This window comes from Notolepis coatsorum (assembly GCF_963971535.1).
Source record: "Notolepis coatsorum genome assembly, chromosome: 18".
Lineage (NCBI taxonomy): Eukaryota > Metazoa > Chordata > Actinopteri > Aulopiformes > Paralepididae > Notolepis > Notolepis coatsorum.
Genome location: NC_140182.1, coordinates 20,605,103 through 20,631,082, shown reverse-complemented (window position 1 = coordinate 20,631,082; position 25,980 = coordinate 20,605,103). Strand labels below are relative to the sequence as shown.

Here is a 25,980-nt window from a genome sequence, read left to right as displayed (position 1 = left end):
TCAGGTCTGCGAGGAGGTCTTCCGAATGAGTGCAACGCCGATGGACTTCGTGGATAAATAAATACTGCTACTGCCACCACCACGGCCACTGCTCCTTAGGATGGGACAAATTCCGCTAAATGTACCTGGCAAATACGGAGATTGTAATTCTAATGATTCTACCAACTATTATTACCATAATAACGATGGTATTCTATTGCTGAAGATAAAATAAAGACACGATTAATAGATAAGGTTTAAGATTTAAAATGAGATTCGGATTATAGTGCAAATAACAATATTTACATTCACAAATATAAGACATACCTAGTCGGGGGATGTAATACATATTTTCCTACCTCGTAAACAATAGGCGTCGTAGCGCGAGTGCTGGTCGGGGTGACCCGTCTGGTTGGGGTAGGCGTAAATGGTGTGCACCCCGGCCTTGCCCCCTCCGCAGTGCGCCCTGGGGTTGATGATGGGGTAGCGGACGCTGTGGTCCAGCAGCCAGCCTGGACGGCACTTGTCCAGCCCCTGGTTCCATGCGGCGTACAGCTCTCCGGTGGTGGCCAGGGTGGTGTTGAGCTTCTGGCAGTGCTGCACGGCCTCCTCGTAGGAGAAGCTGTCATAGTCGCTGGTGTAGAAGACCTCGCCTGGACGATGACGGGAGAAAGGGCTTTTAGAAGTACCCCTCCACTGCTGCGCGATATGTACACCGGTGTTTCTTAACCCCTTTCACTGTAGTGTGGTAGTGAAAGGGTTAACCGTCTGCCGTGTGGTAGTGAAAGGGTTAACCTTCTGCAGTGCGGTTTGTGAAAGGGTTAACCTTCTGCGGTGTGGTAGTGAAAGGGTTAACCCTTTGTCGTGTGGCAGTGAAAGGGGTTAACCTTCTGTATTGTCGCCGTGAAAGGGTTAACCCTATGGCAGTGTGGTAGTGAAAGGGTTAAACTACATGGTGCAACCTTTAATGGGAGCCTGGTTCTATTCCCAAATATATATTTCTGGTATTATTATTATTATTATTATTATTATTATTATTATTATTATTATTATTATTATTATTATTATTATTATTATTATTATTATTATTATTATTATTATTATTATAGATATGGCTTTCCTGGTGTCATCATCACACACATACATTATAAGACTTCCATATCCACAGATATGACAAAAAGGATTTACCATGTAAACCCAAGCTTATGATGTATGACTTATAATAATTACTTGACACATTGCTTTTCTCTAATGTTATAAAATGTATTATAGGTGGACCCTAAGACTAGCTCACTGCAGTCTTTTCAGCTAATGGGGATCCTTCAATAATAATACTACTAATAAGAAAATGCTTTCTACGTACACATAGGGTGACCAGATGCAAACAGTCCAAAAGCAGGACAACAGTAAGATTTTGGTGGGACAAAGTGGGACAGATAGATAATGTAATTTTTTTTATTAGAATAACTCGTCTTCACCAAATAGATAATGGTTAAATCAAAATAAATACAAATTAAATACAGAATTATATCTCTCCACGTTCATCTTGGCACTGGCAGCCGGCTTGTTACCACCTAACATCTGTTTTAAATATTCAAACTTTATCACTTGACAGGAATGTCTTGTGTTCGATATTTTCTTTTTTGCTTCGAAAAGAGGGACATCCTCTCAATATGTGGGACGCGGTCTCAAATGGTGGGACAGTACAACCAAAAGGGGGACACCTGGTCACCCTACGTACACAGGCTAGTTAGTTCCCCAGATGTCAAAAGGACTAGTGTGTTTGACTGAGCCTGGCTCCTAGGGTGACACCCAGAGGGGAAACTGCTGTTTGGATCGCAAGCTGAAGATGTTTAAGATTCTATGGTGAACAACATGAGTTCATTCAACCACCCTATCAGGGAAATGAATGCCTCCCATTTCAAGAATGCACAGTCCTGCGTAACCTTCGCAATAATGTAAAGCAATTGAATTAGTATGTGACCAACAGCTGTGAGGGCCATGTCTCTTACCTCGGAGGCTGTCCACGTAACAGAAGACGTCATAGCGTTCGCTAGCAGGCCTCAGGCCGTAGGATCGCACCCCCGGGACGTGTTCCAGGTTACCTGTACACCTGGCTCTGGGCGACACGATGGGGTACCTGTGCACGGAACAGAAGATTGTTGTAATTGAACTATTTCCCTTATTTTTTTTACATCTTTTCTTACATCAAATGAGGAGCCACGTTAATCTGTGTAGTTTCTTGTTGTTCTTCTTCTTCTTCTTCCTCCTCTTGAGATCCATTGTTATAAATCACTATCTCAGTGTGTACTATCTCAGTGTGTAGATTAGATTAGATTCTTTAATGACCACCCAGCAAGGCTGGTGGAATTTGTTAAAGTAAACGTAAGTCTTCAGGGGTAGGGCCTGACAAGCCTAGTGCGTCTCCCTAGCCCTTTTCGGACAATTGGACAATGCTGCAATAGCAGCTGGTAAAACGTTGACGATTTATGGAATGACCGTTGTTATGTGTCCAAAGAAAAATAACTGAACTGAACTAAACTGAACTGAACTATCTCAATGTGTACTTTCTAACTGTGTCTCTCACTCTGTGTCTCTCACTCTGTCTCTCACCATCGTAGTGTGTAGCCTACAACCTCGGTGTGCATGTCAATACTCCCCCACCATTACAGACGGCTCCAGTAGCCTCCGTCTCACCTGACGGTCTGGTCGCGGAGCCAGCCTGCGTCACAGTGGTGCAGGCCTTTTTCATAGGCTGCCTGGAGCTGCTGTTGGCTGGCTATAACTGCTCCTATATTGCGACAGGCCAGCTGGGCCTCCAGGAAGGTCAGGGCGTACCGGCCAGATATGGCCCTGTAGTGGAACACCACCCCTGGAGAAGAGGGAAGGAGGGATGGGGGGGGGGGGGGGGGGGGTGAGACAGGGGAGGAAGAGGGGAGAGCGAGGTGTGAGTAGAAGGAGAGACGAGAGAGGGACCAGAAAAGATGGAACAACAGGTTGATTTTTGTCCACGGGGGTCAGTAAGTCTGAAACACTGAAAACAAGTGTTGTTGAACCAGGTACAGTGAGTGCGTTTTGAAATTCTGTGATTGGCCAACGTCTGTACATCTGGCAACTGTACAGTATAGTCAATCCATCACTTGCATGTTCTATGTGACCTGAAAGTACACAACCTCTGCGGTCTTTGAGTCTGAAAGTACACAACCTCTGCTGTCTTTGAGTCTGAAAGTACACAACCTCTGCTGTCTTTGAGTCTGAAAGTACACAACCTCTGCTGTCTTTGATTCTGAAAGTACACAACCTCTGCGGTCTTTGATTCTGAAAGTACACAATCTCTGCTGTCTTTTGAGTCTGAAAGTACACAACCGCTGCTGTCTTTGAGTCTGAAAGTACACAACCGCTGCTGTCTTTGAGTCCGAAAGTACACAACCTCTGCGGTCTTTGATTCTGAAAGTACACAACCTCTGCTGTCTTTGATTCTGAAAGTACACAACCTCTGCGGTCTTTGAGTCTGAAAGTACACAACCTCTGCTGTCTTTGAGTCTGAAAGTACACAATCTCTGCAGTCTTTGATTCTGAAAGTACACAACCTCTGCAGTCTTTGATTCTGAAAGTACACAACCTCTGCTGTCTTTGATTCTGAAAGTACACAACCTCTGCAGTCTTTGATTCTGAAAGTACACAACCTCTGCTGTCTTTGATTCTGAAAGTACACAACCTCTGCTGTCTTTTATTCTGAAAGTACACAACCTCTGCTGTCTTTGATTCTGAAAGTACACAACCTCTGCTGTCTTTGATTCTGAAAGTACACAACCTCTGCTGTCTTTGATTCTGAAAGTACACAACCTCTGCTGTCTTTTGAGTCTGAAAGTACACAACCTCTGCTGTCTTTGATTCTGAAAGTACACAACCTCTGCTGTCTTTGATTCTGAAAGTACACAACTGCTGCTGTCTTTGAGTCTGAAAGTACACAACCTCTGCTGTCTTTGATCATGAAACTCCCCCGAGTTACATTTCGTAAGATAAGGGCGTGTGTAAAAACATCTCTTATCTGACATCTTAACACAGACATTATTATTCCACCAACCTGTAGGAGCCATAGCAGTCTCCACTCCTGTTAACTCCACTGCCAGACCGGGCTTGGTTGTCACAGTGGTGACCTTAGGGTATGTCTCCGTTATGCTAGGCGGGATGGGCAGAGGTCCCACCACGGTGCTGTGTGTCGGGGAGAGGGTGGCAAGTTCTCCGTGGGCCTCTTTCTCCCCGGGCGTGGTGATGTGGCCGGGGTAGTCCACGGGGCTGGGAGTCATGCGGATGATCTCTGGGAAGGGTGTGGTCGGCACTACTGCACCCGCATCCTCTGCGGCTGTTGGTAAAGACGAACAATTATGGGCATGGTTTTTATTTTATTTTTTGGGGTTTGGCCGAGTTGCTAGATCATATTGATACTTCCAATGAATTAATTGCTTGTGATTTCTTTTGACTGATTTAAATCATGAATTAACTTGATCACACATTTACTTGAAAAGCAAAATCCACTTCATACTAAACTATATTACACACAAAGCCTACAGACTACTGTACTGCGTGAATACTTGCCGAGCTACTGAGCTACATTTAACAATTCAGTGAGGAAGTGGAATATTTTTTCACCATAATCATTCAGTGTGTTCAGTGATGCATCTTGGAATCGCAGTCCGTAATGCAGTAATAGCTAGGTATTAGGCTATTGGCCATATTCACAAGGCGGCAATGTTGCTCTTATGTCATGCTCAGGTTGGGATTCCTGTTCTTTCCACCCTGTTCCCACCTTGGGTGGGCTTTGCCAGAGTTTGAAATGTAACATCTTAATGGTTCTCTCCCGTGAGTTAAGACAGGGGAATGGAGACACGTTAGACAAAGTTAGGCTATTCTTTTTATTATTATTGTTATTTGTGAACATGAACAGCTATCTTCAGAGAATGGGAAAGGTACTAGGAGGACTGAGCAAAAAAAAAAAAAAAGGATTCAAAACAAAAGCTATTCCTCTTTTTTGCTGATGATCCCCAAGCCCCTTTTGAGAACCCCTGCCAAGATGGATTTACCTTGGTAGCAGACGGCGTCGTAGCGAGAGTCCGGGTAGGGATATCCTGTCTGGTTGGGGAACAGATAAACGGTTCTTACTCCCAGCAGCCCCCCTCCACACTGGGGCCTGGCGATGTTGATGGGGTAGCGCACACTCCTGTCTGCCAGCCAGCCAGCGTTGCACACGTCCATGCCAGCCTTCCAAGCCAGATAAAGCTGGCCGGTGGTGGCGAGGCTGGCGCCCAGCTTGGCACACTGGTCGCCGGCTTGGTAGAAGGTGAACTTCTCCACGGACATGGAATAGAAGACTCTGCCTGGAAGGAGAGAGAGAGAGGAGGGAGAAGTGAGACTCAGGTTCAGCACCCTTACAGAAGAGTAATTATGTGAAAATCTAAAAATACACATGGTGGTTTTTGTGTTTTTCATGTTTCTTTCACATGTGAACTGTAAGCAATGTCAATCAGAGAGCAATCAATCAATCTATCATTAAATTAATCAATCAATCAATCAATCAACCAAGCAACCAACCAATCAATCAATCAATCAATCAATCAACCAAATCAAATCTCTTTCATCGAATCAATCACTTTCTCCCAAATCATGTATAAATTAATGCTCAAATCCAAGATAGTGGTCACGTTGGTTTACTAATCTAATTGAGTACCTGTCATCTGCTCAGCGAAACAGTACACGTCATAGGTCTCATTGACATCCCTCACTCCGTAGGTTCTCACACCAGGAAATTCCTCCTTGTCTCCAAAGCAACCATCGCGGGGCTCGAGGATGGGGTACCTTGGTTGGAACACAGCTGTCAATTAACAAATGGACTCACACAATCGGCCAATCTAACACTGGACTCTTTTACTGTATGCAGTATCTTGAGGATTCTACTGAAAGTTGACAACTTGACTTAGCATTACTGAACCAAGGTCTACACAGCATGATCTGTAGAACTATGTCACAACTTTGATGTCCTCTACCATAGTACCATTGTACATCCCAGTACATTTGACAGTGCCGTGTCTTTGAACGCAAACTTGTAAACACAACAGCATGAATGTAATCTCTGTTACTCAGGAGGAGAGTGAACAACACTTACATCCTGGTATCCAAGGAGCCTATAAAACAAGGAAGGGTCATCACATCACTGTGCAGCACATGAACGCACATGGGTGTGCGTGAATTTTCAGTTTGTCCGACATTGAGTTGAATGGGATCGCCATTTCCTCGTTTATGTCATTTAAACAGGTTATTACCTCGAATGTCAGAATCATCACCAATTTGTTGCATTGTTAACTATATATATATATATATATATATATATATATCCCTTGTGCCTTGTTAGGTAACTGACAGAGTTGGCACGTTAGTGCATGAAAAGATTGCATCACGTTCAAGGTCATAAAAAACGTAATTTGTAATATTTCGTTCCAATTCTTTTTTTATGAATACCACTATGAACCTAACTCAACATATCTATCAAAGATTCCAAAGATTTCCGAATTGTAACCCCTTATATTCCCGTTTGTGTTAGGGTTAGGGTCAGGGTTGGGGTTAGGGTTGGGGTTGGGGGACTGTTCCCCAACACTGATGCCGCGTTCACGTTACTGGGAAGAAGCGGAAGAACCAGCTTCCGACTGGGAAAAAACATTCACGTCAGCCTCCTAGTGGTAATTCCTACCAGGACATATGGGATTTTTTTATAGACCCCGATATCTCCCACTTCGCGTCACGAATTGCGGAAGTATGGATGTGGGCGTTTCATCGAGTCAGCGCGTGAAGGCTTCCTAGTTGTAGCAACGAGATGTCCTCTGGTTCTTCCGCTTCTTCCCACGTAACGTGAACGCGGCATGAGTACTGAGTGGTGGGCACGGGCACAGGGATGAGATTTTTACCTTCTCCTAATCTTTCTGTCTGGGTAACCCTAACCCTAACCCTAACCCTAACCCCCTAATGGCCAGAAATAAACCACTATGGACGCTTTGAAAGCTAATATTGTTAACTTTTGTGTTAGAGGGTTTCAAAATCTAATCTTTTCAAATTCTGTAAATATATGGAAAATAAGCAAACGGACCCAATTTCATGACATAATCATCAACACAGCCACCGTTGTACACACACACACACACACACACACACACACACACACACACACACACACACACACACACACACACACACACAAAGGCTAAATACAGGAAATAGTTGCTAAGGAGGCACAAGGGATATATATGTGTTTCATTACATGTATGTATATATACATTTATACCAATTATTCACCTGTTCTATTCTCCATCCATCTATCACCCATTGCAACACTATATGATCATGACATCCAAGTTGGGGGATGATCCCCTTTGAACTGCCCATCTGAGGTTTCTCTCCTCCACGCCGCCTGTGGTGCTTTTTTCTTCTTCTTCTATTGCTATGTTTTTAGGGAGCCGTTCCTCTTCTTCATTGGGGAAAGTCTGGGAGTGTTGCATATTTGGATTTTATGGTGGTTTTTGTTTTTGATCTTTGTGATGTTTCTTCTTGACTTGTACAAGAAGACTTGTCCAGCCCATGGGAGCTTTTCCATGTGATCTCTGGCTATACAAATACATTTGATTTGATTTGATTTGATGTATATTTCCTCAGATAGCTGGTATATTTTGAATTTTAATATAGGCTTCAATAGAACTGGCACCAAGTAGAGCATAGAACGCTGGTATTCTGACTAGATGACCCGTCCTTCTTTTTTACTTTTATACAGTAGTTTCGTTGGTATACGAGCCTTGACTGGATCCTCATCGGCAGTCTGGCCGACCAGGCCTCCCCTCTTTGTGGAGTTTGAGGTACTTTAGAAAGAGTGAGCAAGTCAAGGCTGAGTCTTACCTAACAGACTGATCGGACAGCCAGCCGGCATCGCACTGGTGGTAGCCGTCATCGTAGGCGGCCAGGAGCTGGGCCGGCGTGGCGATGGTGGCGCTGTTCTGGATACAAGCCGCCTTGGCCCTCTCAAATGTCAGGGTATAGCGGGTGGAGATGGCCCTGTAGTGGAACACGATACCTGGTGGAGAGAAAGAGGGAAAGAGAGAGAAGGGGGGGTGGATGGAATATTGGAATATAGCATGGGGCGGGGTGGGTGTGACAACCAAGCCTATTTTTGTGAATCTTTTCAAAGTGAATTAAAGGTAGAATCTGTAATGTGACATGTCATGAAACAGCGACCTCTAGGCAAAAGATAACAACATGGTACTGCGCTTTGTTTACAGTTTTTGTCTTTTGTGTGGATTGGATTTTAGTTGGTATGGGGAGGGGTTGCTGGCCACACCTCAAGGCTCTGGCAAGACAGGTCTGGATAAATTCACAGTATAAAAAGTGACTAAACTCCAACCCACACAATCAGACCAAACCAAAAAATTAAGGCATAATATCAAGCAGGGCTCTTTTGCCTGTAGGTTGTTGTTTGACAGCATTACAGAGTATACTTAAGCTGTAGGAATATTTCGCCTAAAGGTACATGCCTAAGTAAATGGAAGATTGGTCCACTTCTGCAAGGTCAATTTGCATGTTCTTGGTATCTAGGAACATCTAGGGACCTGGATGTATGTATTCCCAGTGTCAGAAATATTGTGTCTGTTACTAGGCTTGAGTAAATTGTAATGAAGAAAAGGAGAATATAAATTATGATTTATTTTTGCATCTTTGACGGTGAATAATACCATGTTAAATCTGCGGGGTACGAGAAAATGCTCACTGAGCTCATTCACCACCTTATTGAGATCACGTGTACAAAAAATCTAAGCAAATGAATAAAGGGAAGATGATTAAACAGAAGGATTTGTAGAGACAGTAATAAATGATAATCAATTTTAATGATAAATTCATATTTGACCTTGAACTTGACCTTGACCTTATTATGGCCAAATCATACATCTAAGGGAAAATGCCCCTCTTTGCAATGGCAGGGTTGAATCTGGATTTAGTCATTTCCTTGCGGTTTTACGATAATTAGCATTTTCCGATAAATTCGTATTTCCGATAAATCGTATAAAACATCGGTAAAAATTTAAATATACACTTTGACTACTGTTTCTGATAGGGTTATGATCTTTACTCTTGGCTAAAATTAAACATTAACCTCTTAACATCCAAGGGCCCACATGTGGACGATTCGCGATGCCACTTTGCCGACCTCTAGTGGCTCGGGTGTGCATTTCTTTTAATACAATAATATAGATATAATTAAAGCCCTATTTGTTGCCTGTCGATTGCCGTTTCAGGTGACAAAATCCGTTCAGCGGTTCTCGAGTTACATGCCGATATGTGAGGCGTGCCCCAAAGTACGCAAAAGTACACATTACCACCCCCGACTCCCGGGGCTCTAGCTCCGTCAATCATTTGGCGATCTCGAAAATCTTTACACAGGGTTGTAGCCAATGAGTGTGGCTTTCCAATGATACCCCATGATATGATAATTGGGGATCTAATATGGTCTCTATTGATCGATTTATGATAAAGAAAAGCGGCTTATTAAGCCCAATTCATAGTCTGTGGCTTAACTATTTAGATTTTGAAGGGGTTATCATAAAAAAATATAGTTGAATAGGCCTGTGGCAAAATCTTTTAGATTAACCACCAAAATTGTATTATGCAACATAGGAAATCACAGGCCACAAAGATTGTAAGTGAAGATCTCCAAAGAGAAAGCACGGCACGCGTACCTTGAACCTGAATGTCCACAGAGTCGTAGTTGTCCTCGATGCCCTGCATCACCTCGCAGCGGTAGGTTCCAGAGTCTTTGTTGCTCAGCTCCGTCATCTCCATGGTGGCGTCAGTGGGCACCAGCGGGTAGTTCACCATGGTCACCCTGTCCAGGTACTCCGTCTCCACGTGCACTTTGCCGTCGGAGGCCACCAGGATCAGCGTGGTCTTCTGCTTGGTGACGTAGGTCCACTTGATGCGGTGGGAGAGCGGGGCGATGGTTGGCGCCCCGGGGTCGTTGACGGTGTTATCCTGGAAGTAGCAGGGCACCACCACCTTGCTGCCCAGCAGGGGGCGCAGCGGCACCTCCATGGGGATGCTGACGCTGAGCGTGCCGTCCAGGTCTGGGGGTGGAGATCAGTACAGGTTGGCTCTAACGCTGCCTCTATTCAACACGGTTATGGTGATGATGGCTCTCAAATTTGAACCCGATCCCACATGTATAATAAGATTATATAAAATAAAATTGTTTATATTTTAGTAGCTAAATATCAATATTGTAGTTCTTTATGAGAAATCACCTGAGAAAGCATGTATTCTCTGTCCCAATAAAACTTAAAGGTGCTATAGGTAACATTCAGCCACTAGATATTAGAATACCAGCAGTCATTTTACCAATTGGGTGCATTCCACATGGGAAAATGGGAAGTAGGGAGGGGATACATGCATGCAACTTCATTTTGGACCCGCAAAAAAAAATTATTTAAAGGGGACATGCATTATAAATGGCTTTTTTCAGTGTTTAGCATTGTTATATAGTAATATGAGTTAGTATCAATGGGTCTGTGTCTCTAAATACCATATTGGCGGATTGCTCTCATTCAGTTGCGACAATTTCCTCCTCCATTTAATTAGGTCATTCTGATTTGACTCGCAAGGTGATGTAAACGAGGCGCTGGTGGAGCTGATTGTGATCCGATTGGCTCTGTGGTTGGAGCCAATGCCCGCCCACAATTTTCATTTTCATTGTAACTCGACACTTCCTCAAACAGGGTTTGACAGGCAGAGAACAGCGAGAAGGAGAGAGAGAGAGAGAGAGAGAGAGAGAGAGAGAGAGAGAGAGAGAGAGAGAGAGAGAGAGAGAGAGAGAGAGAGAGAGAGAGAGAGACGGCGGGAGGGACTGCAGAAGTGTGTGTAAATGTGTGTGCGCCATCTCTCTCCCTCGTCGGGGACACACACACACACACACACACAAACTTGACTGCGTGTGTGTCGGGGACGTAGGCATAGTGTAACCCGATACTTCCTCAAACAGGGTTTGACAGGCGAGCGAGGAGAGAGAGGGAGAGAGAGGGAGAGAGAGAGGGACGGCGGGAGGGACTGCAGAAGTGTGTGTGCGCCATCTCTCTCCCTCGTCGGGGACACACACATACACAAACTTGACTGCTTGTGTGTCGGGGACATCTCTCTCTCTCTCTCTCTCTCTCTCTCTCTCTCTCTCTCTCTCTCTCTCTCTCTCTCTCTCTCTCTCGCTTGCTCGTTCTCTCTCTCGCTTGCTCGTTCTCTCTCTCGTTCTCTTTCTCGCTCTCTCTCGTATGTATATCATGCTGTGTGAAATCCTGAGGCTGGAAAATGATGCTTTTGAGTACTCCATTAGAAATATAAAACAATGATTTTTTTTTTTTTAAATAAACCTTACAGATGTCTTCCATAGACTCACAGGAATTGTGTAAAGTTGCCCAAATAGTGCAAGGAATAGCAATGCATGTCCCCTTTAATGATTACTCTACATATAAATGTTATCTACAGCACCTTTAAGACAAACATCTATTAAATCTATTAAAGTGCATCTTCATAGGCTTCAAGGCATAAAATCTACTCATGTGAGTATGTGTTCCTCTCTTTTGTTTTTACTTGTCCTGTTTGGACACGTTATGTTTTTTGTAGGTTTTTATTGATTTTTGCTACCGGGCAGTCCGGTAGAGAGAGAGAGAGGAAGAATGGGAGATAGACGGGGGAAGACAGTCGGCAATGGTCGCCGGGTCCGGGAGTCGAACTCGGGACGGCCGTGTTGCACCGTAGTGCTGTACGCAGTGCGCCACTCGGGCGGCCCCGTTCCTCTCTTAAACCTGTTATAAAAACACTTCCTGAAGAGCCTGCAGTACTGGTACACTATCTTGTAGTCACAGTGGTGGCTGTTCAAGGAAAAATTACAAAATCAAAGTGCTCCATAAACGTAGCTGATTTAGGTATGATATGATCGTTTCAATATTTGTTGTTTGCAATGCCTGTGCTGAAAGCTTTCCGAAAAGCTTTATTTTGTTTGAAGATATACTTTGAAGGACTATATTGGAAATTCACATAATCATTCATAGATGATCATTCATAGATATTCTGAAGACATGTCAGTTAAGAGGGTTGTTTTTTTACGAGCACGAGTGATAATGAAGGAAGTACACCAGTTTAGAGGCGTGTAAAGTGTAATCGATTGAGTGTTTGTGAATGGAATGTTCAGCAGTGGAGGACAGAGGCTCACTTACCGTCATGGTCTTCAAACGATATTGTTGCCGCCATGAAGGGCAGGCACACACACAGTAGGAGGAGGGTTCTCATGGTTTACCTAGAGTACAGAAAACAACGGTTCAGGTTTGGATCCAGGCTACAAAAACTACATCCAGGGTATTCTTATTCTTACTTGTATCTTGAAATATAATGATACATACTGACACTTTAAAAAAATAAAAAAATAGGAAATAGGGCTTTTCTACTCATTACCTTAAAGGGGAATGCCACCCATTTAAATAATTGACATAGTGTATTCCTGTGCTCCAGGACAGTTGAGTCAGTATTTGTGAATATGCACAGCTAGAAATCTGAGAGAGAACCCTCCAATCTGTGATGTAACTGGGATGTAAACATCTGGGTGTTCTGCTCCATATAGACAACGAATGGGGATGATGACTTCATGATAAGGCCATGTTTATGTGAGCTCTTACACACTTTCAGATTTGAATTCTGGTTCAGACTTTCTAGCAATGTTAGAATATAAACCCTGTTTGGGTGTAAAAGCTCAGGCAAACATTTTATGCAAATTCAGAGCCAGATTCAAGGAGCATTTCCCTAGTTTCCAGAGTATATAACTTCTCCTCTTGACCAGAAATGGTTTCCAGTTTTCTGTGAATGTGATTTAAATGTTATTATTATTTAATATATTTTCTTTTACCTGAATTTACTATTCGGTTTGTCACCATTGAGTTAATGTTAATGACAAAATCACACATGTGCGCACATACACGTCCACTAGACTCATTCATACGTATCACAAGATCATTCATACCTGATATAATATTCAGGATGTACAGTATTATTAGTCATATACAGGGTTAATATGCCATTGACTATAATGGAAACATGTGGTCAAAAGTTACTATTGAAATGCCACACGTTTCTCAGAATGAAAGCCTCTCTGTTCTCAGCTCTAAAGTTAATTCTTCATCGTTTCACAGTACTGGGAGGGGAAAGTCATTCATTCATCATAAATGTTCCATTTGTTTTGCTAACTTTTTGGGCGAAAATGGAAACGTGTTGAGGGCAATTTTCCAGCTTATTTTCAAAATGTGCCTCTCGGCTCTCAAAGCCCGGCACTTAGCATTAGAGCCAAGGCACACTCCCCTGGAGTCAGTCCAGGTGCTGTGTCTTAAGGTTCAGGTGCCGCGTCTTAAGGTTTAAATTAGGTGTGCCTTGGGATCTTTATCTTTGTGTATGTATGTGTGCTGTGGTGGCATGAAATCTGATTGACAACCACTGTATTAAAGATCTTGGCTAAGTGTGTAGAATAACAGTCCTGATATTTGGCAGTTTCAAACATGTTCATGAACCTGCTGTGTAAAAATTAAAAGGAGCAATTCACTCAAAAATCTAAAAAGATAGATAAGATACTGTATCTCCAAAATGATCACACCAGAACCATCTGGATGAATAGATAGCACTCTGGGTAAGAGACCACCCCAGAACCACCTGGATGGATACATAGCACTCTGGGTAAGAGATCACCCCAGAACCACCTAGATGGATACATAGCACTCTGGGTAAGAGATCACCCCAGAACCACCTAGATGGATACATAGCACTCTGGGTAAGAGATCACCCCAGAACCACCTGGATGGATAGATAGATTAAAGGGAAAATTAGTTTTCTTTTGGGGCGAGCTGCCCATTGAAGGTCTATCAAACAAGCATGGCTCTTGTTGTGGTTCGAGGCTTGCCCACTTCCCCACTGCTCTGCCTTGGACATTAAACTACCTGCTCCTCTCTCTGCCTCTCCTGTCAGGCCATGGATTGCCCCTTCACACACACACACACACACACACGTATGGAGTGCATCGTTCGTTCGCTGTGCGACCCGTTTGATCCCCCATACGCACGCACGCACGCACGCACGCACGCACGCACGCACGCACGCACGCACGCACGCACGCACGCACGCACGCACGCACGCACGCACGCACGCACACACAACACACACACACACACACACACACACACACACACACACACACACACACACACACACACACACACACACACACACACACACACACACACACACACACACACACACACACCAGTGGAGGTTTCTCTATGACAACACGTGAAACACAAATTCACTCATAATTCATAATTATTATTAATTTACATATACCTATATATATATATAAAAAAAAAAAAAAACTATATATATATATTTTTTTTTAAATTATTATTATTATTATTTTTTTATTATAAATGTTTTCCTCTGTAAAAAAAATGTCAGTGAATTTTTCTTTCTTCAAAAATGGCCAAAATGTACAGCTCTGAGCAGGCCTGCACTGCAGTATTGCCTGCAGTAATTATTCGTGAAGAAAACTTCACAGGTGTGACCCATTGTTAAATAAATAATAAATAACAGCGAATCAAAATAGGCTATTAACTTCATCTAAGCACGGTCTGTGCAGTTAAACTCTTGCCATTGAATGGAGGATTGATTGATTGACAGCCCTTGACATCCAATACACGGAGGTTGAATATGATTGGCAGCCTTGCAAATCCAATCAGAGATTTCTGCATTGCAAAGTCAAAATGGGTCCAGCTGCATGTGAGGAGGATAGGTTTAGCTCGGGCCAATCTCAAGTTTCTCAAGTTTCTTTATTAGTTGTCATACAGAAGTACAGAATACTTTTATACAAAATGTAACATAAAGAAGCATTTTGTATAAAAGTATTCTGTACTTCTGTATGACAAATAATAAAGAAACTTGAGAAACTTGAGATTGGCCCGAGCTAAACCTATCCTCCTCACATGCAGCTGGACCCATTTTGACTATGTGAAAGTTGAGACTATGAGAAAGTTGTTGTTTAGTAGTTAGTAAGCTGTACAGCTATAACAAGTCAGGCTAAATTAAACTTTGCGCCAACATTAGGACCGAAGTATAAACCAGCAACTGAGCAACATGAAGAAGTGGATTTATGCATCTGGATCAGAAAAAACGTTGTGGATGAAAAAGTAAGTAGGCTACAGTGCTTGTATGCTAACAGTAGCTAGGCAGCTTAGCCTACATCACAATGATAATCACCAAGCTAACTTACTGTACACACTGTAGGGCTGGGCAATTAATCGAAACAGAATCGCGATATCGATTCATAGACCTATGCAATCTAATTTCTAAGTTATGACTATTTTCTTTTATTAAAAAAAACGTTTTTTTTTTTTTTTTTTTTTTTTTTTATCTGGGTTGAACATGATTTGTGGAACTCCCTCTGGTGTTGTGGTCGTGGTATTCACTGACCTTTGGGAAGTATTTCGACATGCACATGGGTATCTTAGTGGTGTAGTGTATCTTGTAGACCAGGCCCATTGCAAGTTGCTGTACTCTGTCGTCTACTCTAAGCCATCCTAGGTTGTCAAAGTGGACAGGGGTGAGGTGGGTTTTAGGAGTAAGGTCAAGCAGTAGTCTGACCAGTTTGTTTTGTGATGTTTGTAATCTTGTTTTTAGTGCCTTTGAGGTGCTTTGGTACCATGAGGTGCAAGCATAGTCGTAGTACCCTTGAATGAGTGCTCCTGTTAGAGTCTTCAAGGTATTCTTGTTTACCAGAGAGGAGATCCGGTACAGGAATCTAGTTAGTTGGTTGACTTAGTTTTATTACATTGGATCCCATTTTGTCACAGGAAAGATTTGCCTCTATAGGATGGAACCCAGGTAGGTAATTTCATCTTTCCTTTTAAGATAAGATAAGATATTCCTTTATTGATCCCCTTGGGGAAATTCAGGCATCATAGCAGCATGGGGGAAGGGGGGGGGGGTACAGGTAGTGAAAACAACACAAGCAGTGTAAACAAATAGGTCAATATAATTTACTATCTAACTAACTGAAATATACATTATTCATTATTCACAGTATCACAGTATCCACATAAGGTGCAGTATGCATAAGGTAGTGTTATTGTCCTACTTGGGTTCCTATTAGTTCTAGGTCGATGTCTGGCAGCAGTCGCTGCCCACTGTTGTGGAGCCTGATGGCCACTGGTATGAAGGACTGTCCGAGGCGGTTAGTTGAGTGTCGGGGGGGTATGAGTCTGTGGCTTCCTTGTCACCTTCACCTAATATGTTTTGATCTGGTCAGGTGCGCTGTCACCTAAAATGTTTTGATCTGATCAGGTGCGCTGTCACCTAATATGTTTTGATCTGGTCAGGTGCGCTGTCACCTAATATGATTTCATCTGGTCAGGTGCGCTGTCACCTAATATGTTTTCATCTGGTCAGGTCCGCTGTCACCTAATGTTAATATGTTTTCATCTGTGTCCACTGACCACTGACACACAGTGGGGGATGTTTTAAAAATATTATTTAATATATAATATAATATAATAATTTGTGCTTCACCTAAAAATTTGGTCAGCAGCCTCCACTGACACACACACACTCTATCAAAGTGAGTCTTTCCTAGTGTCTTCAGTGTCTATTGTTTATATCAAAGTGAGTCTTTCCTAGTGTCTTCAGTGTCTACTGTTTATATCAAAGTGAGTCTTTCCTAGTGTCTTCAGTCATCTGTCTACTGTTTATATCAAAGTGAGTCTTTCCTAGTGTCTTTACACATTCCTCTGTTGTTAGTGTTTTTCAAGCTTAATTTTCTTAGTTATTTTTTATAGTTAGGTTAGTCAGCTGGGCTGTTGGCCTTTTATTCTCCTCCGTTCCTGTTTAGTTCCTGGTTCTTGTGCCCTGTGCCTAATAAACACCCTTGGGAACTGTCTCTACCTCCCTTCGTCCTGCATCTTGGTTCCTATACCACTCCCTACTCCATTGTAACCACTCTAGTCAGGTCAGTTTCTGCTGTAATAATGGCTGTATCTCAATTGCAAGGGAACTTACTATTTAGGTAGCATTTCTCAGTAGGAAGTTGAAAATGTATGTCTGTTTCAAAAGGGCTAGAAACCAGTAGGATGGTTTCACAATGAACTGCATTTATCCAAAGTGTTTTACAACTAGGGATGCTCGATATTGGCTTTTTTACCGATACCGATATACCGATATTGTCCAACTCTTAATTTCCGATACCGATATCAACCGATATCAACGGATACCGATATATTCAGGGTTTCCCCCCCCCCAAAAAATGGAATAATTTCAGGTAATTAACATTACATATCTCTTGTTGTGGAATTAACACAACATTATGCATACTTTTGACAATAAATAAAATCAGAATTTGTTCTTACTTGCTTGCTGGGTAAATAAAGGGGGCGACAGTGGCTCAGGAGGTAGAGCAGTCGTCTGGCAATCCGGAGGTTCCCGGTTCGATTCCCACTCCTCCCGGGCAGCGTGTCGATGTGTCCTTGAGCAAGACACTTAACCCCTAACTGCTCCCGATGAGCAGGTTGGCACCTTGCATGGTCGCCTCCGCCGTCGATGTGTGAGTGAACGGGTAATATGTGAGGAACAAATTGTAAAGTGCTTTGGATAAAAGCGCTATATAAAAAAGCAGCCATTTACCATTTAAAGGTTATAAAAATGTTTAAAAAAAAAATAATAAATAAAATAATTGAAAACCGATACCGATATTTTCCGATATCACATTTTTATGCCGATATCGGCCGATAATATCGGTAGGCCGATAATATCGGACATCCCTATTTACAACTTATGCCTCACATTCACCCATTCACTCATACACTGATGGCGGTGGCAACCATGCAAGGTGGCAACATGCTCATCAGGAGCGGTTAGGGGTGAAGTGTCTTGCTCAAGGACACTTCGGCACGCTGCCTGGAGGAGCTGGAATTGATTGATTGATTGAAAAGTTTACACTGTACACTGTACATTGGAATACTGACAAAGCCATACTTGGTAATTTACTGTACAACTGGGTTAGGATATTCGTAGGGGCCAGTTTCGAATTGCAGTCTCCCGTAGGTGTTCTTTGAGAGTGTTTTTGAAAGTGGGTAGTGATTCACATTCCTTTACAGCTTTGGGTAGGGCTTTCCACATTGATGTGGCATAATTGCTAAACATGTTTAGTCCCTTGTTTGAGCCGAATCTGGGTTTAACATGATTTGTGGAGCTCCCTCTGGTGTTGTGATCGTGGTATTCACTGACCTTTGGGAAGTATTTTGACATGTACATGGGTACCTTGGTCGTGTAGTGTATCTTGTAGACCAGGCCCATTGCGAGTTGCTGTACTCTGGCGTCTACTCTAAGCCATCCTAGGTTGTCAAAGTGGGCAGGGGTGAGGTGGGTTTTAGGAGTCAGGTCAAGCAGTAGTCTGACTAGTTTGTTTTGAGATGTTTGTAATTTGGTTTTTAGTGCCTTTGAGGTGCTTTGGTACCATGAGGTGCAAGCATAGTCGTAGTACCCTTGAATGAGTGCTCCTGCCAGAGTCTTCAGGGTATTCTTGTTTACCAGATAGGAGATCCGGTACAAGAATCGAGTTCGTTGGTTGACTTTTTTATTACATTGGATGCCATTTTGTCACAGGAAAGATTTGCCTCTAGGATGGAACCCAGGTAGGTAATATCTTCTTTCCTTGTGACAATATTGTCACCCACTGTAACTGAGAAGCCGCCAGTCTTGCTGAAGTTGCAGTCACAAGCTGACGACCACTGATCTCCTAAGCCACTGTCGCCACTGTCGCCCCCATCCTTTCAAAGAACCTCAGTAGGAATGTTCCTAAAAAGCTGACAAGGTGAAAGAAGCTACTGTGTCATTGAGACACAGTCGATATGTAGCCATGTCATGTGACCCATGTTGAACCATGTCATGTGACCCATGTTGAACCTATTACCTATTAGAACTGTATACATACTCATAGGGTTTTAAATGGAGGATTCAAATAAAGCAGTCATTGTGTGTGAGATGTATGTATAAAAACAATGTACCACTATACCTCAAAGTGTGCCTAAAGCTCTTGACCCAAGGTGATTGGCAGCCTAGCCAGAGTTTAGAGAACACCGTTGACCTTTACAGGTCAAAGTTCACAATGTATTACACCTTTTTAAAGTAACAGAGCAGACACATCTCCTGCCAGATATCTTAGCGCTATATGTATACAGTACATACACCCAGTGTGATGAGGTACTAGACAGTTCCGGCCTGGGCACACTCATGAGATGTGTGTGTGTGTGTGTATATGTGTGTATGTGTGTGTGTGCGTGTGTGTGTGTGTGTGTGTGTGTGTGTGTGTGTCTGTGTGTGTCTGTGTGTGTGTGTGTGTGTGTGTGTGTGTGTGTGTGTGTGTGTGTGTGTGTGTGTGTGCGTGTGCGTGTGCGTGCGTGCGTGCGTGCGTGCGTGCGTGCGTGCGTGCGTGTGTGTGTGTGTGTGTGTGTGTGTGTGTGTGTGGGAGTGTGTGAATAGGACCACCTACATTCCCTGAGTTCCACACACCCAGGAAGTACGGTACAGCAGGGCCAATATTTGCTCTGCTGACTAAGGTCTGTCCAGGACAGTACGTTGGCCCACTTTAGTAGCAGACACAAAATCACACACGTGCGCACACACACGTCCACTAGACTTATATAATACTTTTTGATGGTTTATTTTGAATATCATGAAGATACAAGTGATGAGACAATGATTTAGAGGCAGTGTGCTGACTTTGAAACCTGTGTCGTATCAGTACGGTTGAGTTGGGATCTTAGCACTACATTATTTGTACTTTATTTGTATGATTAATAATCCAGGTAGTAAATTGGGGCTATCTGTGTACTGTATGTGGTCTGACATTTATTTTCTTTTATGAAATTGTAAGATATGATTGAAGTCCGTATGAAGTGGCCTCAACGTCTAAAGAATCTAGTCAAATCTCACGTGTTCGTTTCCCAACAAATTACTACCTTATATAGAACTCTCACCACTGCAAAACTAACCTTGTCTGACAGATCTAGCTCGTGTGTGTGCGTGTGTGTGTGTGTGTGTGTGTGTGTGTGTGTGTGTGTGTGTGTGTGTGTGTGTGTGTGTGTGTGTGTGTGTGTGTGTGTGTGTGTGTGTGTGTGTGTGTGTGTGTGTGTGTGTGTGTGTGTGTGTGTGTGTGTGTGTGTGTGTGTGTGTGTGTGTGTGTGTGCAGCTTGGTGTCAGAATGTCATTATGAGTAACTTTCATCACCTTGTCTGTGATCTCTTAGTGCAGTAGAGGTTTTACCAGAGACAGTCTATATAATATATAATGAGGAGAAGGAGCGCTGCGGTAGTTTTGAATGGGGAAATCTGTAACACTAAAGATGGCGGCAACAACGAAACTACTTGCTACAAAACAAACACATTCAGAGAAAATAATTAAATGTGATTTTATGTTGAGTAACATTTATAATCTACTGCATTACTGTTAGGACTACCTGACTCTTAACCTGTTCCACCCCCCAGGGTCGGTACCGACCCCTAAATGACATTATGATCATAGATCCATATTTTTCAGAGTGATGAAAAAAATTTGCTATTTTAAAATCAAACGTTTTCAGGCGCCCCAGTGGCGAACCACATAGCGCGCTCAGCCGCGACACGGCCGACCCGGGTTCGACTCCCGAACCCGTCGTTATTTGCCGAATGTCTTCCCCCCACTCTGTCTCCCATTCCTCCTCTGTCTCGCTCTACTGGACTGCCCAGTAGCAATAAAGCGATAAAAAAAAAAAATAAAAAAAATAAAACGTTTTCAAGTATTAATATCACTAACATGTCACAAAAGCATGTAGAATGTATATTATCATCAATACGTTAGTTTAGCAATAGGTTAAATGTGTTAAAAGCTAGTTTTAAGTTTTCGTTTTTCGACCGCCATTCCAAGCTTGAAAAAAGAAAAGTATGAACCATGGGAATTGTAGTCTTTTTGTGGCCATTTCGTAGAGGACATGCACGGCTGTCGACCAGCGTTGGAATTTTTTCGAACTACATTTCCCTTCAAGTTCTATGGGGGTTCAAAGTTCAGAGTTGAATTATGAATATGTCAATAACTGTTATTATTCGCGATAATAAGCCACAAAAGGTAACGTTTTTGACAAATATTGAAACGCAGTTAGTTTCTCCTCCCTATTGTTAGCATGTAGGAACAATTACATCTGAAATTTGTTTCAAAATGGTTGCACTGTGGGGAAAATAAAAAAGTACACTAGATTACAGTAGATATCATTATCTGTTCTTATGCACGCCTGGTGATACTAAATCAAATTGAACTCGGGCATTTGAAAGATAATATATGTATATATATATAAATGTGCGAATTAGCTATAATAAGGTAATGTATAAGCATCTATTCTATATTCTATAATAATATTTCAAATTGCATTGGTCCGGATGGGAGAATTCAGTACTGTATCTACAGAACCTTCGGTTTTATCATCTTCCCTTTATTAATTTCCTTAGATTTTTTGTATACATGATCTCAAGTACTGAACGAGGTCAGTGGCAGTTTTTTAAGTTTGGTAATTATTATCATGGTGTTATTCACTGTCAAAGATGCAAAGAAAAATCATAATTCATATTCTCCTTTGTTTCATCACAATTTATGCAAGCCTAGTAATAGACACAATATTTCTGACACTGTGAATACATTCCCTGAGGGCCATAGATGTACCTAGATACCAATAATATGCAAATAGCCCTTGTAGAAGTGGAGCAATATTCCATTTACCTAGGTATATATTTTATGTGGATTTTCACATCGTGTGGAACAGGTAATAAACACTGCACAGACTCTGGTGTAGTGTGTTACTACTACGGTTTGGACCATGTAAGTGGTTGCCATGGTAACTAAGGACTCTGTGGTAGAAACCACTGGATGGTGCCTGCATAGAACTGGCCTAAGTGGGGAAGAAAGGCATTTTCCTATCACAACATTGTCATTTTTGACCAAAGTAAACATTCTGTGTTGTGGCTTCAAATATGAAAGAAAAACAAAGAATATGTATGACAGATTCCTAGACACGGATGACTCAAAGAGATAGGGGTCAGGTCTTGTTAGTCTTGTTAGTCCCCGTCATAAAGATGGCAGTGAACCGACATCTCTTTAGACTTTGGTTTCACTATGTTTAGGACACTTCTGGCGCACATGTACATTACACATGGCTTTTAAACCAAGCTACAGTGCAGGAGCTCATCATCATTTTCACTTTTTATAAACCTAACCATTACTTTAACTCTAAACATAACCCCAGAGACCTTATACGTACTTTCCTAACCTAAAATAGAGAGTGAAAATAATTTAATAAATCATTATTTTCAAAGATATAGCAATGTTTTCCCCCTTGCAGCTTAGCCATAGTAATAACCCTATCAAGCCTCAGGTGTCAAACACCTTGCAAGATGTTGTTCTTTCTCCATAGGTATACTGTAGCCTAGCAGTCTGGTGGAGAGGATGCTTTTTGTATCCACAGATGTCCTAAAAGCATGTAGAACCTCTTTAATATTTTAATCCTATATACATGTGATTTGATCTGCGGATTCAGAAAATGTCTTTTTTATTTTTTATTTGTACTTTATAGTCTCATTGAAGTTAGAAACCTCTTTTACAAGAGAGACCTGACCAAGAAGACAGCAATTAAGACAATTACAAATCACAATTTCATAAAATTCACAGTATAACATTTAGAAGAAAAAAGAAAGAAAAGGGGGACCACATCAGATCTGTACATTGAAGGCAGATTCATTTAGTGTGACCTGTTCTGTAACATAGCATTTGCAGACCAGTTCATCTTCCTCCATGATTCTTATCCTAGCTTCAGTAAATATCGTGGTCAACAGTATCGAATGCCTTAGAAAGGTCGATAAACAAAGCAGTGCTGCCTCCTGTCCGTGGCGACTATAAGATCATTTACCACTGTCATTGTCCCAGTAACACAGTACCGTGCTGCTTTCTGAATCCAGACTGATGACATTTGAAATGTGTGCGCATGCTGCACGCACAAAGAAACACACAGAGAGCACGGGGAGGCACCACAGCGGGGGGTAGATACACTCACCAGGTAACCATTCAACCTCAATTAACATCACGACAAAGAGCAGTCTGATACGGAGAGTAACTCACAGTCAAGGCTCTGCTTCCCCATAATGAACACAGCTATAGCGGTGTAGCCGGCCAGTGATCGCACCGTGACCACAAACTCACACAGCACACAAACAACAGAGAACGCCAGTCCAAACCTTAAATTCCTCGTTCCTCCAACCGACCGACCAAACCCCCTCTCTCCTTTATTGCCTTTACCATGCGATCACTCAGCAGCCCCACGTGTCTTTAAATGCACCATTTAAACCCCCCAGGCCACTTCATAATGTGCACGGGCATTGTGAGCGAGCCAAGCCAGGCCCCAGGCCCACGGGCCGAGGCACCCGGCCCCTACTCGGCTCCACAGTATCTCCATTCAGCCGGGGTTGGGTGGCTTCTGTTCCCCCGGCCCCCCCGCGCCCCCACCCACACCACCGCCATTCAGCCGCTGTGGTATGTTCCGTCCCCAGTTGATGCAGAGGGCAATAAGGCCTTGGTCTGTTTCGGGCGGTGGGCGGGTGGGAGTGACGGGGGTGTAAGGGCTCCGGGAGGGCGAGCCCAGCCAAGGTAAACACAGGGCGGGCATCCAGGGGAGAGCTCTCCCCCCCCCCCCCCACCATGCCTCTGGAGACCCTACTATAAGAACAGAGTGGACATTGATACACACGCGCACACACACACATACACACACACACACCCACACACATAGACAGAAACACACACATATCTCCAGGGGAATGTGTTGGAGCACACGCCTGATGCCAGAGGTAAAGCAAACGTATGGGAATGTGTAGGTATATATGTTGGTATTGACACATACTGTAAGCCCTGTGTTTCAGAACACACACAGATTCTTATACAGCATATGGGCGGAGGGGGTAAATGCGCACATGCGGCCGCTTATGCTTGCATTTGCATACCCCTACATGCGCCCTAGTCCTTGATCAAAGACATGGGGTATGTGCACCGCATCCACGCACACACACACACACACGCACACACACAAACTACTGTCCCGGTACGTACGTACGTACAGTCGAGCAGAATCATATGGAACTAGAAGGGTATACAAAAACTCACAAACTGAGAGAACTTGAGAATCAATCAATCTTGAATGAAAAGACTGAAGCATATAACTTAACACCTTCTCAAACCTTTTTCCACCTCCATCATCAGAACATTTGAATGCGCGGCTACATGAACAAATGATTCACTGTAACGGCACACGTGTCTACCCCTGGCGCTTTGTATGGTGCATCACAGGAAACAGCGTGTAATGTTTTCTCGGCAAGTCCTCTGTAGAGATGTGCCCCTTGCACCGGTACAAGTTTAACATTGTAGCATGCCGGCTACTACATCATACATGCGCTGATGCTGCTCATGTCCCTATACTCTACCTGCTGTGAGAGGAATCATTTGGGGGGAAAAAATCTAATTTTGAACAAGAAATGGGTGAAAACCTGTGAGGGAGGTTTTGTGTTACATTTCATCCATTCAGTTCTAACAAGGCTTTCACCTCTGAAGTGTGGAACAGTGATCATGCTGCCCAGCTGCCGTCTCAATTGCAAGTCTATAGACAGAGTTATAGAGATGCTACTCTACTAAAACGGGTTTCATCCTGGCTATAATATCATTTCACAGGAGAAGTCTTCAAATAATTACAAACTTGAGACAAAGTCACAGCGTGGTGCTAGAATTCATAGCAGTTGGGAATCGAACACGTGAGATTTGACTAGATTCTTTAGACATTGAGGCCACTTCATAGGGACAATCATATCTTACAATTTCAAAAAAATTATAAAAAAAATTCAGACCACATACAGTACACAGATAGCCCCAATTTACTACCTGGATTATTAATAATACAAATAAAGTAGAAATAATGTAGTGCTAAGATCCCAACTCAACCGTACTGATACGACACAGGTTTCAAAGTCAGCACACTGCCTCAAAATCATTGTCTCGTCACTTGTATCTCCATGATATTCAAAATAAACCATCAAAACGTTACCTTGATTTGATGCTTTTAGCAGTACCTCAACAAATACCTGTCCCTCCGGAGCCGAAGGACAAAACCACCAAAAATATGTCCCTAGAATGACACAGACTCTATAGGACCGTATCCCTCCTCGGGGCGGCAGTGGAGTAAAGACTCCCGTTAGAAGGTGGTCAACGTACCGTTGGTGTGCAGAGGCTCTCTCCCTGTGCCAGTGACTCCGACCTGCGAGCCAAAATCTCTCTCTGGGCTCCGACTGACTGACCGACTGACTGGGGGCCTCGCTCTCTTGGCTTGGTGGGAAAGCAGAAAGGAGCTTTATTCAAACTCTACCACAAGTTTAGCTGTTGGAAAGAGAGAGAGAGAGAGAGAGAGAGAGAGAGAGAGAGAGAGAGAAGGGGAGAGAGGGAGAGTAATAGCAAGGAGGTGGGGTGGACGTCTCTTGCAAATAGTGAGGTCATACCGTTTTGGAAATTGAACATCAAAGCCGAAACACAGAATCACACAAATCTTACAGTTGTACAGACAGCCTTACGGTGTAACAGCAGAGAACCTACTGTGCTTGCCCTGACTCAGGACTTCCTTCGCGACTTCCCATGACTCAAACTATCCTACTACTACTACTACTACTACTACTACTACTACTACTACTACTACTACTACTACTACTACTACTACTACTACTACTACTACTACTACTCTATAACTACTGTTACTACTAGTAATACTACTACTACTACTACTCTATAACTACTGTT

The 25,980-nt window shown here is 42.9% G+C and overlaps 1 protein-coding gene across 1 annotated transcript in view; it reads right to left on the bottom strand.

Moving 5' to 3' along the window:
• The window catches only part of acanb (aggrecan b), a 41,531-nt gene extending 16,002 nt beyond the window's left edge, over nucleotides 1–25,529 (bottom strand). Inside the window, 10 exon segments of the mRNA XM_084334697.1 lie at nucleotides 339–632; nucleotides 1,992–2,119; nucleotides 2,677–2,851; nucleotides 4,067–4,345; nucleotides 5,064–5,357; nucleotides 5,708–5,835; nucleotides 7,918–8,092; nucleotides 9,750–10,133; nucleotides 12,270–12,349; nucleotides 25,405–25,529. Coding sequence (XP_084190823.1) covers nucleotides 339–632; nucleotides 1,992–2,119; nucleotides 2,677–2,851; nucleotides 4,067–4,345; nucleotides 5,064–5,357; nucleotides 5,708–5,835; nucleotides 7,918–8,092; nucleotides 9,750–10,133; nucleotides 12,270–12,342 — 1,930 coding nt within the window. The 5' untranslated portion in view covers nucleotides 12,343–12,349; nucleotides 25,405–25,529.
• Between the last annotated feature and the right edge of the window lie 451 nt (nucleotides 25,530–25,980).